The sequence below is a fragment of the Nycticebus coucang genome, chromosome 1 (genome assembly GCF_027406575.1).
Source record: "Nycticebus coucang isolate mNycCou1 chromosome 1, mNycCou1.pri, whole genome shotgun sequence".
NCBI classification, from domain to species: domain Eukaryota; kingdom Metazoa; phylum Chordata; class Mammalia; order Primates; family Lorisidae; genus Nycticebus; species Nycticebus coucang.
This window is the reverse complement of record NC_069780.1, coordinates 138,144,701-138,158,904: the sequence shown is the minus strand read 5'-3', so window position 1 is coordinate 138,158,904 and position 14,204 is coordinate 138,144,701. Positions and strand designations below refer to the sequence as shown.

The 14,204-nt window shown below is 44.0% G+C and overlaps 1 protein-coding gene and 1 pseudogene across 5 annotated transcripts in view; both read right to left on the bottom strand.

Annotated features, from left to right (window-relative positions):
• Positions 1-14,204, bottom strand: part of CCDC125 (coiled-coil domain containing 125) — a 61,714-nt gene that overhangs the window by 23,903 nt on the left and 23,607 nt on the right. For all 4 annotated transcript variants that reach the window (XM_053589342.1, XM_053589347.1, XM_053589350.1 and 1 more), the window contains 3 exons: positions 13,906-13,983; positions 8,702-8,787; positions 4,481-4,563 (listed from right to left, as the gene is read on the bottom strand). In XM_053589342.1, the coding sequence (XP_053445317.1) occupies positions 4,481-4,563; positions 8,702-8,787; positions 13,906-13,983 (247 nt within the window). The remainder of the gene's footprint in view (positions 1-4,480; positions 4,564-8,701; positions 8,788-13,905; positions 13,984-14,204) is intronic.
• On the bottom strand, positions 9,270-9,745 carry LOC128584451 (60S ribosomal protein L27a-like; annotated as a pseudogene). The gene has a single exon (XR_008379681.1). The product of XR_008379681.1 is annotated as a 60S ribosomal protein L27a-like (transcript).

Below are 14,204 nucleotides of genomic sequence, written 5' to 3'. Positions count from 1 at the left end.
AGAAGGAAAAAAAGGGAAGAGGAGGAGAGGGGAGGGACAATTTATTCAGAGACTTTATGGATAGTGAGACAAATAGTGTATTAATGTCAAATGTATCAGCTATCCAAACTATCAGATTTCTATCAGATTTTTCTATTAGTTAAGAGTTTTCACAAGAGGCTCTCAAACCAAACATGTAGAACAAGAGGGGTCCTGCTTACATCTTTTGTATGGAGGTGGAACACATTCTTCTTAGTAAAGCATCACAAGAATGGAGAAGCAAGAATCCAGTGTACTCAATTCTGATAAGAGGACAATTGAACAGTGCAGGTGGGGGAATGGGGGAGCAGAGAGAGGGAAGGAGGGGGGTTCACGGGATTGGGCACACCTCTTGGGGGAGGAACACATTTTTAAGAGGGACCTTGCCTTAGCCGGGCGTTGTGGCAGGCGCCTGTAGTCCCAGCTGCTCGGGAGGCTGAGGCAAAAGAATCACGTAAGCCCAGGAGTTAGAGGTTGCTGTGAGCCGTGTGACGCCACGGCTCTCTACCCGAGGGCGGTACAGTGAGACTCTGTCTCTACAAAAAAAAAAAGAGGGACCTTCCCTGACAAATGCAATTAGTGTAACTTGGTTCTTTGTACCCTCAATGAATTCTCCACAATAAAAAAAGAGAGGGGTCCTGCTATCTATTATATAACAGAAAACAGTAACTTTCCCCCTCTGCATTCAGGGTGGAGTGGTAGGAAGGCAGATGAGAGCTTGTGAGCTGATTACGAGTGGCTTCCGCCCTGAACTAATCCAATACATGAGGCTTCTTCATCTGCTCCAGTCCCTGCTGAAACCCCAACTGTGTGTGCAGACCTCAGATAGCGGCTTTTGTGCAGCTCAGTTACTGCATGATAGACAGTGCCTCTCTCAGCCTCAGGGCCTAATTTAGAACTTGTCTTGTCCCCTTCAACTGACCACTTTAAAACAGTTTCTACTAAGAAGGGAGAATTAACATCACTTGAAATTTTTCAAAAGCTCATAACGAATACCTTAATATCCTTCCATCAACTTTCATCCTTGGGATATGTAAGATAAAATTACATACAAGGTCTGACACTTAAGTTGCAAACTCATCCTAGAAAAAGTGCTACATACCTCATTGGTGAATATCGCTACTCTTTTTTTTTTGTTGTTGAGACAGGGTCCCACCCTATGCCCCTGAGCAGAGTGCAGTGGGCGTGGTAGCTCACCACAACCTCAGACTCGGGCTGCGGGCACCCCGCTGCCTCAGCCTCCGGAAGCCGCTGGGATTACAGGCGCTCGCCGCGGCGCCCGGCTGGGTTTTTCCATTTTTTTCACGAGTCGGGGTCTCACTGTCGCTCAGGCGAGTCTCGAACTCCTGAGCTCAAGCGATTCTCCCTCCTCAGCCTTCCACAGTGCTGGGATTACAGGCGTGAGCCACCGCGCCCGGCGAATATCGCTACTCTTAACCTTCCTCTTGGGAAGCTATGCACAGACACCAGGGCCTAGTCCACCCTTCACAGCAATTTTTCTTTTTCTTTCTTTCTTTTTTTTTTTAGTCTCACTATGTCACTCTCAGTAGAGTATCGTAGCATCACAGCTCATAGTAATCTCAAACTCTTGGGCTTCAGTGATTCTCTTGCCTCAGTCCCCCAAGTAGCTGGGACTACAGGTGCCCCCCACAATGCCCAGCTATTTTTTTGTTGTAGTTGTCATTGTTGTTTAGCTGGCCTGGGCTGGGTTCAAACCTGCCAGCCCCAGTGCATGTGGTCAGTGCCCTAACCACTGAGCTACAGACGCCAAGCCAAAGCCTTTTCTAGGATGAGTTTGTGAACTTAATTCTCAGACCTTGTGCACATGGACATGTGTCTGTGTGTGTATAATTTCTACTTTAGACCCCTAAATGCCAGATTCTCTACCATTTTGGTTTATACTGAAAACTAAATGAAAAGGGGAATGGAGGTAGAAATCAGTTTGTCACCCTAAACTGGAGTGTAGTGGCATCATAGATTATTGTAGCCTAAAACTCCTGGGCTTCAGCAATTCTCCAACCCCAGCCTCCTGAGTGTTGAATAGCTAGGACTCCAGATATGTGTCATCATGCCTGGCTAATATTTTAAATTTATTTATTTATTTATTATTTTTTTTTTTTTGTGGTTTTTGGCCGGGGCTGGGTTTGAACCCGCCACCTCCGGCATATGGGACCAGCGCCCTACTCCTTGAGCCACAGGCGCCACCCTTAAATTTATTTATTTATTTATTTTCATTAAATAGAAGCCTATAGTTTTTTTTTTTGTTTGTTTGTTTGGTTTCTTTTTGCAGCTTTTTTTTGGCCAGGGCTGGGTTTGAACCCGCCACCTCTGGTATATGAGGCTGGCGCCCTACTCCTTGAGCCACAGTCGTCACCCTTTAAATTATTTTTTATAGATACAGGATCTTGCTACATTGCTCAGGTAGGTCTTGAACTCCTGGCTTCAAGCGCTCTTGCCACAGTCTCACAAAGTGCTAGGAGAACCACAGAAACCAGCCACCACAGTTGGATGATATGTGTGTTTTTTGGAGGAAACTTTTTTTTTTTTTTGGCCGGGGCTGGGCTTGAACCTGCCACCTCTGGCATATGGAGCCGGCGCTCTACTCCTTTGAGCCACAGGCGCCACCTGATATGTGTGTTTTTTAATACACGACACTCTTATATACGTTGCTGCCCACTGGCCTAGTCAGAGACACGGAGGCAAGCACTGCAGACAAAATGACTGCTTTAAAAGGGATGGCTGGTGCTCACTCAAGCACAGCAGCAATCAGCTGTCTTTATTCACTTTCTTATATACCCAAAATCATCAGATAAAATTAATCCAAGAATAAAGAAGACAAAAGGTAAAGATTCATATCAGTGTTAATACAGCAGAGTACGTACACACCTTTCTAAACTAAGAATATCCTATTTGGAGATAAACAACAATGGAGATGAACCACAAAGGGCTGGTTTGTTTGTTCTGTTTGCCTGCTTCACTATATGACCAACTAAAGTTATTGTGTAAATAGAGGTAGGGGATTAATTGCCACAGCCAGATGATCTGTCTCCAGCTACAATTTAGAAGCGCCCTCCGACACACTCTTTCCTTTAAGGCATGACTGCCTACATTTTTCAGCAAAGCCGCTTATGCAAGCTGGGGGAAAATATCCCCCAAAACTCACATCTAGCCCAAGTACTGGAAATGTTCCTTCTCAGAGCCTCGTACCTCAAAGAGCACAAATGAGACTGATTCACCTTACAAGGGTGCACTGGACTGTGCCCCTTCACATATAAAACTGATCTTTTAACACAATATCTTAATTTTTTTATTATTACTTTTTGAGATAGGGTTTTGCTATGTTGCCCAGACTGGTCACAAACTCTTGGGACTACAGGTGCATGCCACTACACCCAGCTTGACATAATTTTTTCTTTTTTTTTGAGTCAGAGTCTCAAGCTATCACCGTGGGTAGAATGCTATGGAGTCACAGCTCACGGCAACCTCAAACTCTCGGGCTTAAGACATTCTCTTGCCTCAGCCTCCCAGGTAGCTGGGACTATAGGCACCTACCATAATGCCTGGCTATTTTTTGTTGTTGTTGTTGTTGTTGCAATTGTCATTGTTGCTTTAGCTGGCCTGGGCCGGGTTCAAACCCACCAGCCTCAGTGTATGTGGCTGGCACTTCACCCACTCAGCCACAAGCACCGCCTACATAATTTTTTTTTTTTTTTGGATACAGACTCTCACTTTGTCATCCTGAGTAGATTGCTGTGGCATCATACAGCTCACAGCAACCTCAAACTCTTGGGCTTCAGCGATTCTCTTCCCTCAGCCTCCCAAGTAGCTGGGACTATGGGCACCTGCCACAAGGCTCGGCTATTTTTTTGTTGTAATTATCATAGTTGTTTGGCAGGCCCAGGCTGGATTTGAACTTGCCAGCTCCAGTTTACATGGCTGGCGCCTTAGCCAATGAGTTACAGGCACCGAGCCCTACATAATATTATTATTTTTGTTTTTTTGTAGAGACAGAGTCTCACTGTACCGCCCTCAGGTAGAGTGCCGTGGCGTCACATGGCTCACAGCAACCTCTAACTCTTGGGCTTATGCGATTCTCTTGCCTCAGCCTCCCAAGCAGCTGGGACTACAGGCGCCACCACAACACCCGGCTATTTTTTTTGTTGCAGTTTGGCCAGAGCTGGGTTTGAACCCACCACCCTTGGCATATGGGGCCAGCGCCCTACTCACTGAGCCACAGGCGCCGCCCTACATAATATTTTTTAAAACTATCAAAATGCCACTCTTGGCAGCGCGTGTGGCTCACAGGAGTAGGGTGCCAGCCCCATATGCCAGCCCTGGCCAAAAACTGCTAAAAAAAAAAAAAAAAAAGCCAGGGGCTGACAGGTATGGCAGCTGCCTCTCTAGGCTGAGCATAACCTGACCCCTGGGGGGGTGGGTGGAGGGGAAGCCACTCTTTACTTACCTGCATATTCAGACTTTAGCATTTTAATTTCTTCTGTTTTCAATTTCAAATTCTCTTTGAGGACTGCATTTTCACAGGTTAGTCTGGAAAAAAGTACTCTTCAGATAAGTAAAACACATTAACACTTTTTACTGAGTGAGAATATTTTTATTTCCATAATTAGAACACAAAAACCTAAATATAATTTTTCCTACTTTTAAGTAGTCTAGAATTTACATGTGTCACAAAAAAACAATTTAAAGAATAGTAAGATTATAAACAGACTCTTAACCTTTTATATACTTTGCTGAGAAATAATCAGAGCTAGAAATATTTCTAGGCATCCATTTTGCTTATTCATTCTCTTAACTTTAAACTCAACCATTTGAACACTAACTACAAGCTTAGGCCATCTAAAAAAAGATTAATAAAAGGATACATAGGCCCTTATGTAAACTATGGACTTTGGATAATAATAATGTGTCAATGTAGGTTTTTTTTAACAAATGTCCCACTCTGGTGGGGGATGTTGATGAGGACGGAGGCTATGCATGGGTGAGGGCACAGGACATATGGGACATCTCTATTCCTTCTGCTCTTGTTTTCTGTGACCTATAACTGCTCTAAAAAGAAATAATAAGTGTTTAATGGAGATTTTTTAAAAAGATACAAAAGATGGGTGGCACCTGTGGCTCAGTGGGGCGCCAGCCCCATATACCAGGGTGGTGGGTTCAATCCCAGCCCCAGCCAAACTGCAACAAAAAAATAGCCAGGTGTTGTGGTGGGCACCTGTGGTCCCAGCTACTTGGGAGGGTGAGGCAAGAGAATCACCTAAGCCCAAGGATTTGGAGGTTGCTGTGAGCTGCGATGACATGGCACTCTACCGAGGGTTAATAAATTAGATTCTGTCTCAAAAAAAAAGAAAATGCCGGCGCCTGTGGCTCAGTGAGTAGGGAGCCAGCCCCATATACCAAGGATGGCAGGTTCAAACCTGGCCCCAGCCAAACTGCAACAAAAAATAGCTGGGCGTTGTGGCAGGCGCCTGTAGTCCCAGCTACTCTAGAGGCTGAGGCAAGAGAATGCCTAAGCCCAGGAGTTGGAGGTTGCTGTGAGCTGTGTGAGGCCACTGCACTCTACCAAGGGCGATAAAGTAAGACTCTGTCTCTACAAAAACAAACAAAAAAATACATAGGATATAACCACAGTCATATCAGCATGATTTGAAGTAACCAAAAGGTGGCAGCAACCCAATTGTCCATCAAGGGATGAACAGAAAAACAAATGTATTCAGTCTTAAAAAGGAAAGAAATTCTAAGTGTGCTATAACATGTGAGCCTTAAGGACATAATGCTAAGTGAAATAAGCTACTTTAAAAGAACAAATATTGTATGAGTCCACTAATAGAAGATACCCAGAGTAGGCTTAGCACCCATAGCTCAGCCACATGCACTGAGGCTGGCAGGTTCAAGCCCAGCTGGGCCAGCTAAACAACAATGACAACTACAACAAGAAAACAACCAGGCGTTGTGGCGGGCTCCTGTAGTCCCAGCTACTTGGGAGAAGAGGCAAGAGAATTGCTTAGGCCCAAGAGTTTGAGGCCGTTATGAGCTGTGATGCCACAGCACTCTATCCAGAGTGACATAGTGAGACTCTGTCTCAAGAAAAAAAAAAAAAAAAAGAAGAAGATACCCAGAGTAGTCAAATTCATAGAGAGAGAAAATAGAATGGTGGTATGTGGAAGCTGGGGAAGGGGGAATTGGGGAGTTACTATTTAATAGGTAAAGAGTTGCAGTTTTTCAGGACAAAAAGAGTTCTGTGGATGGATGATAGAGATGGTTGCCCAATGAACTTTAATGAACAATTAATGCCAGTGAACCATGTCATTTATTAACCCTAGGTAGAGTGCTATGTCATCGCAGCTCACAGCAACCTCCAAAAATGGTTAAGATAGTAAATGTTATGTAACACATATTTCACACACTTTAAAAAAATATACAGGGGAGTTTATCTACATAATAAAAACTGGAAATAGGGGCGGCGCCTGTGGCTCAGTCGGTAAGACTCCGGCCCCATATACTGAGGGTGGCGGGTTCAAACCCGGCCCTGGCTGAATTGCAACCAAAAAAAAAAAAAAATAGCCGGGCGTTGTGGCGGGCGCCTGTAGTCCCAGCTACTTGGGAGACTGAGGCAAGAGAATCACTTAAGCCCAGGAGTTGGAGGTTGCTGTGAGCTGTGTGATGCCACGGCACTCTACCCAGGGCCATAAAGTGAGACTCTGTCTCTACAAAAAAAAAAAAAAAACCAACTTATTGTATATATATATATAATTATTATTATTTTTTTAAGTCTTGGTCATTCAACCAAGAGGCTTATGTTTTTAGTTCTTTTTTTTTTTTTTTTGGTGGTTTTTGGCCGGGGCTGGGTTTGAACCTGCCACCTCCAGCATATGGGACTGGTGCCCTACTCCTTGAGCTACAGGCGCCACCTGAGGCTTATGTTTTTAAATAAAAATACCTATTAAAACATTTTGTAGGTCTGGCATGCTAGCTCGGGCTTAGAATTCAAGCACTTTGGTAGGTTGAGGCAAGAGGATCATTTGAGGCCAGGAGTTTAAGACCAACCTGGGCAACATAGTGAGATACCTGTTCCTAAAAAAATAAATAAATAAATAATTAGCCAGGTATAGTGGAAAGCACCTATTAGTCCTAGCTACTTGGTAGCATGAGTCCTAGCTACTTGGTGGCATGAGGCAAGGGGATCATTTGAGCCTGGAGTTTGAGATGAGCCTGGGCAACACAGTAAGACCTCATCTCTACAAAAAATTTTAAAAATAGCTGGGTGCAGTGGCATGTGCTTATAGTCCCAGCTATTTGGGAGGTCAGGCAGGGAGAATCAATTGAGCTCAGAAGTCTTGAGGTTGCAGTAAGCTATGGTTCTGCCACTGTACTCCAACCCTGGTGACAGAGACAGACCCTGTCTCAAAAAACAAACAGTTCCAGGCTCAGCGCCTGTAGCTCAGTGACTAGGGCGCCAGCATATACACCGGAGCTGCAGGTTTGAATCCAGCCCGGGCCTACCAAACAACAATGACAACTACAAAAAAATAGCTGGGCGTTGTGGCAGGTACCTGTAGTCCCAGCTACTTGGGAGGCTAGGACCCAAGAGAATCGCTTAAGCCTAAAAGAGTGTGAGGTTGCTGTGAGCTGTGATGCCAAAGCACTCTACCGAGGGCAACATAGTGAGAGTCTGTCTCAAAAAAAAAAAAAATATTCAGCGCCTGTAGCTCAGCTGCTAGGGCACCAGCCACATACACCACAGCTGGCAGGTTTGAACCCATTGATCTGCAGAACAACAATGACAACTACAACCAAAAAATAGCCAGGCGTTGTGGCAGGCACCTGCAGTCCCAGCTACTTGGGAGGCTGAGGCAAGAGAATCGCTTAAGGCCAAGAGTTTGAGGTTGCTGTGAGCTGTGACATGACAGCACTCTACCGAGGGCGACATAGTGAGACTCTGTCTCAAAAACAAAACAAAACAGTTCCAAAGCTAAAATAATTTGAAAAACACAGCTCTTAACACTGTATTTAAAAACATAGTTTATACTCTAATTTTCTCTTTTTTCTTCTCACACTGGATTCAGAGAGAAATACTTTCTTTTTTTTTGAGACACAGTCTTACTGTGTTGCCCCAATAGAGTGCCATGATGACAGCCTAGCTCACAGCAACCTCAAACTCCTGGGTTCAAGCGATCCTCCTGCCTCAGCTTCTGGAGTAGCTGGGACTACATGCACCCTCCACAACGCCCAGCTAATTTTCTACTTGTTTTTTTTTTTTGCAGTTTTTGGCTGGGGCTGGGCTTCAACCCGCCACCTCCAGCATATGGGGCCGGCGCCCTACTCCTTTGAGACACAGGCACCGCCCCTAATTTTTCTACTTTTAGTAGAGATGGGGTCTCGCCCTTGCTCAGGCTGGTCTCCAGCTCATTAGCTCAAGTGATCCTCCCACTTTGGCCTCCCAGACTTCTAGGATTACAGCCATATGCCACTGTGCCCAGCTTATACTATTTTTTTTTTCAAAAAAAAAAAAAGAAAATTGGCACTAACAAAGATATGACACCTTAGCAGTAACAATTTTCATAATATTTTACAGTTAGTTAAAAAAAGAAGAAAGACTAAGTTATGCTTAAATTACACGTATTTTATAGATTTTGAAAGAAAAATTATGAAATAATAAAATACAAACCTGTCATATTTTTGAGTCCAAGATTCTTCTATATTTTTAAATCTATTCTGATCAAATTCCATTTCCCACTGTAAGGCATTTACTTCCTATGGAAAGAAAACAGCAATTTCATGTCAAATTACTACAAATAAATCATTTCAGGATATTATAAATAGTGAAATAGGGCAGCACCTGTGGCTCAGTGGATAGGGGGTCAGCCCCATATACAGAGGGTGGCAGGTTCAAACCTGGCCCCAGCCAAAGGGCAACAAAAAAATAGCCAGGCATTGTGGCGGGTGCCTATAGTCCCATCTACTCAGGAGGCTGAGGCAAGAGAATCGCCTAAGCCCAGGAGTTGAAGGTTGCTGTGAGCTGTGTGATGCCACGGCCCTCTACCAAGGGTGATAAAGTGAGACTCTGTCTCTACAAAAAAAAAATAAATAAAATAAAAAAAAAGCTGAAATAAATCATGTAATCATTTCACAGAAATGGTTTAAGGAAGAAAAATTCATTATGCTCAAAAAGAGTCCATGATATTTGCAAACACATATAACATGCCTCTTTTTTCTTTTCTTTTTTTTTTTTCCACAAGGAAATAGCATTTAATGAACCTCCCCTCCATTTGGCTTCAAGCCACCAGGACACAAGCCCCTCCAACACCCTTAATCTTCTCTTCAGCTCTTCTGCTGAAGAATTTGGCCTTCACAATGACTGGCTGCTTTGGGAGTTTTCCCTTCCCCAGAACTTTGTAGTAGCCCGATTGTACTACATCAATGATGGGAGCAACTCCTGTCTTGTTTTTGGCAGCATTTACCCGTGTCTGCTCACTGACCAATGTCCACATTTATCAAGGTTGACAGTTGGGCAGTAGCTCTGGTTCCTCTTTAAGTGGTAATGCCTCATACCAACTTTCCCAAAGTAACCTGGGTGATATTTGTCGAAGTTAATCCTGTGATGATGCATGCCACCAGCATTACCTCAGCCTCCTGGGTGCTTCCCGATATGGCCATGGCCGTGGCTCACGTGGCCCGGAAGCTTCCGGGTCTTCCTCAGTCTGGATGGCATGTCGGCGGCCGAGACGAAAGAGGCCTCTTTTTTCTTGTCGTTACTGTTTTGTTTTTTTTTGTAGAGACAGTCTCACTTTACCGCCTTCAGTAGAGTGCCATGATGTCACAGGACTCACAGCAACCTCTAGCTCTTGTGCTTCCGCGATTCTCCTGCCTCAGCCTCCTGAGCAGCTAGGACTACAGGCGCCTACCACCACGCCCGGCTATTTCTTGGTTGCAGATCAGTCAGGACTGAGTTTGAACCCGTCACCCTTGGTATATGGGGCTGGCACCCTACTCACTGAGCCACAGGCGCCACCCTGTTTTTTGTTTTTGTTTTTTTTTAGAGACAAAGTCTCACTTTATCTCCCTCGGTAGAGTGCGGTGACATCACAGCTCACAGCAACCTCAAACTCCTAGGCTTAAGTGATTCTCTTGTCCAGTCTCCCAAGTAGCTGGAACTACAGGTGCCCACCAGAATACCTGGCTATTTTTTGTTGCAGTTTGTCTGGGGCCAAGTTTGAACCCACCACCTTCAGTATATGGGGCCAGTGCCTTACCCACTGAGCCACAGGCACCGCCCAACATGCCTCTTTAGTACTTAAAAATGTTGTAAAAGCTCATTTATTTAATACAGAAAAAAATTTCTAATTGTTCAGCTTCAAAATTTTCTGGACTGAACCTAGATTTCTGAGTGCCCACCCCCAATGCGTGTAGACATTATTCACTCTTATAAGTATTAGCTCAAACAGTGCTATCAAAGGACAGCACAAAAAGTACAGGAAACAGGACCATTTAGAAAGGTTCTTAACTACCTTTAGAGTGTCAATGAGATGGGCAGAAAGAAGCAGGCCCTACCAGGCTAGCAGAAGAATAAAAAATAAAAATAATAAGAAAAGGCCTGGCACCTGTAGCTCAAGCAGCTAAGGCGCCAGCCACATACACCAGAGCTGGCAGGTTTGAATCCAGCCCGGGCCTGCCAAACAACAATGACAACTACAACCAAAAAATAGCCGGGCGTTGTGGTGGGCGCCTGAAATCCCAGCTACTTGTTGTTGTTGTCGTTTTCTCACTTTATCGACCACGGTAGAGTGCCGCGGTGTCACGCAGCTCACAGCAACCTCCAGCTTTTGGACTTAGGCGATTCTCTTGCCTCAGCCTCCCGAAAGTAGCTGGGACTACGTGCCCACCACAACGCCCGGCTATTTTTTGTTACAATTTGGCCAGGGCTGGGTTTGAACCCACCACCCTTGGTATATAGGGCTGGCACCCTACTCTCTGAGCCACAGGCGCTGCCAATTTTTTTTTTAGAGACAGAGCCTCAGTTTCCCACCCTCGGTAGAGTGCTGTGGTGTCACATCTCACAGCAACCTCCAGCTCTTGAGTTTAGGCGATTCTCTTGCCTCAGCCTCCCAAATACCTGGAACTACAGGCGCCTGCCACACCTGGCTATTTTTTTGTTGCAGTTTGGCCGGGGCTGGGTTTGAACACGATAACCTCGGTATATGGGGCTGGTGCCCTACTCACTGAGCCACAGGTGCCGCCCATATACATAAATGTTTGGTATCCAGATAAATGAACTTTTATTCATGTAACTTTTGGGGAATGCTTATTTACCTATGTATGGGAAAGTCAGAATTTATTGGCGGTATATGAGACAGAGATGTGTCAATGTTTGGGTGGTTGGATGTATAGATGGTTGGATCACTTGCATGTTCTTTACTGACTTAGCAGCTGGGCACGGTGACTCATGCCTATAATCCTAGCAGTCTGAAAGGCCAAAGCACATGGGTCACCTGAGCTCATGAGGTCAAGACCAACCTGAGCAAGAGCCATACCCTGTTTCTACTAAACAAGAGAAAAACTAGCGGGGCAGGGTGGTGGGTGCTTCTAGTCCTAGCTACTCTGGAGGCTGAGGCAAAAGGATAGTTTGAGCCCAAGAGTTCAAGGTTGCCGTGAGCTATGACACCACGGGCATTCTACCAAGTGAAACTCTGTTTTCCAAAAAAAAAAAAGAAGAAGCCCAGTGTCTGGGAGGGTTAATTGGAAATTGCCATTTAGGAGGCAAGAATTATTATACTGTCAAGAAAAATGGCAACTGGAAAGCTCAATGTAAAAAAAGCAGCATGTATAAAGCCATATGTGTTAAACTGGCTCAAATGCACTAAAAAGATACAGTCACAGAACAAAATTTCAGAAGGAAACACATTAATGTTAGGAAGAGTTATCTCTAGTTTGTAAACTCATGGGAACCTCTTCTATTTTATACCTTTTTATTTTTTTTGAGACAGAGTCTCACTATGTCACCCTCCATAGAGTGCTGTAGCATCACAGCTCACAGCAACCTCAAACTCTTGGGCTTAAGTGATTCTCTCACCTCAGCCTCCCAAGTAGCTGAGACTACAGCCACCTGTTACAACGCCTGGCTTTTTTTTGTTGCAGTTGTCATTGTTGTTTAGCTGGCCCAGGCCGGGATCAAACCCACCAGTCTCGGTTCATGTGGCTGGTGCCGTAACCACTGTGCTACAGGGGCTGAGCCTGTACTTTTTTTTTTGTATGTTTTACAGTGAACATAGACTCTGCCCCCTGATATGCTTTTTTTTGTTTTTTTGAGAGAGTGTCATTACGTCGCCCTCGGTAGAGCACCGTGGCATCACAGTTCACAGCAACCTCAAACTCTTGGGCTTAAGCGATTATCTTGCTTCAGCCTCCCAAGTAGCTGGGACTACAGGCGCCCACCACAACACCCAGCTGTTTTCTTTTGTTGTTGTGGTTGTAGTTGTCACTGTTGTTTAGCAGGCCCAGGCCAGGTTCGAACCCTCTAGCCCTGGTGTATGTGGCTGGCGCTGTAACCACTGAGCAAAGGGCACTGAGCCAACATTTTTCAAATGAAGACATACAAATGATAAAAAATCATCTGAAAATATGCTGAACATCACTAATCATCTGAGAAATGCAAATTAAAGTCACAGTGAGATATCATTTTATATCAGTTCTGAATGGCTATTACTGAAAAGTCAAACACAATAATGGATATTAGTGAGGACATAGATTGGTGGGAGTGTAAATTAGTATGACCCCTAAGGAAAACTGGATTTCTCAAAAAATAAAAATAAAAATACAAATAGGGGTGCAGTGCCTGTGGCTCAATGGGTAGGGCGCCGGCCCTATATGCCAAAGGTAGCGGGTTCACACCCAGCCCTGGCCAAACTGCAACAAAAAAATAGCCGAGCGTTATGATGGTCCCAGCTGTGGTCCCAGCTACTCGGGAGGCTGAGGCAAGAGAATCACCTAAGCCCAGGAGCTGGAGGTTGCTGTGAGCCATGTAACACCACAGCACTCTACTGAGGGCGATAAAGTGAGACTCTGTCTCTACAAAAAAACAAACAAAAATAAGAATAGGAACTACTATTCAATCCACCAATCCCACTATAGGGTATATGTTCCAAGGAAAAGAAATCATTATTTCAAAATAATACCTACACTCATATTTTTATTTTAGCACTATTCACAAAAGTAAAGTTGAAATCAACCAAGTGCCTATCAATGAATGAATGGGTAATGAAAATGTGAAATTCACACACACGCACACGTGCACAGATATACACACGGTGAAATACTATTTGGCTATAAAAAATAAAATGATGTCTTTTGCAGCAACATGGATGGAACTGGAGGCCATTATCTTAAGTGAAATAACTCAGAAAGTCAAATACCCCATGTTCTCACTTAGCAGTGGGAGCTAATTGATGTGTTTATGTGGACAGAGAAGGAGGAATGAAAGACACTGGAGACTCAGAATTGTGGCATGGGCGGATGAGGAAAGACAAATCAATTATTCCAGTGATGGTTATACTAAAATTCCAGACCTCACCACTATGTAACTTGCATGAGTATCCCTTATATTCATATAAGTTACAAATAAAGAAAGAAAGAAAGAATTATCAGTTTGGCAGGACTCTTATTTCCCTTAAAATAGGGAAATAAAAGAAATCTTAATTCTCTTCCCACATGACAGTTTGTTTTAGGTTATAAGCTCCAAAAGGGAGGCCCATCAGAAATCAAGTGCATTCAGCAGAAGGCATGCACAAGTTCTGTGCCTACTCATACAGTGAGTTTAAGGAAATTCTGTTTAAAGCATATTGGAGAGAACAAGTCTACATCAAAAGTGGCAAATACCTTCTCCAAGAATCTCTTTTGTTCCATAGTTTTTTGAAGCACTGCCTGGGTGTGACTTGTGGCTTTACCAAATATTGCCTAAGAAAAATAAAAATAGCATCAGCATAAATTAGATTTCTGATCATTCCTATGTGAACAGTCAAGTTAACATTTTCATTTTAAGACAGAAAATTAAGTTGAGAATTTCCCAGTCATCACCTTTTGTGGAGACTCTGATAGTTCAAAAGTCAGAAGATCTTGGTTTGACTGTTTTCCAATGAATGTGGAAATAGATGGATTTTCCACACAAAGAAAACGTT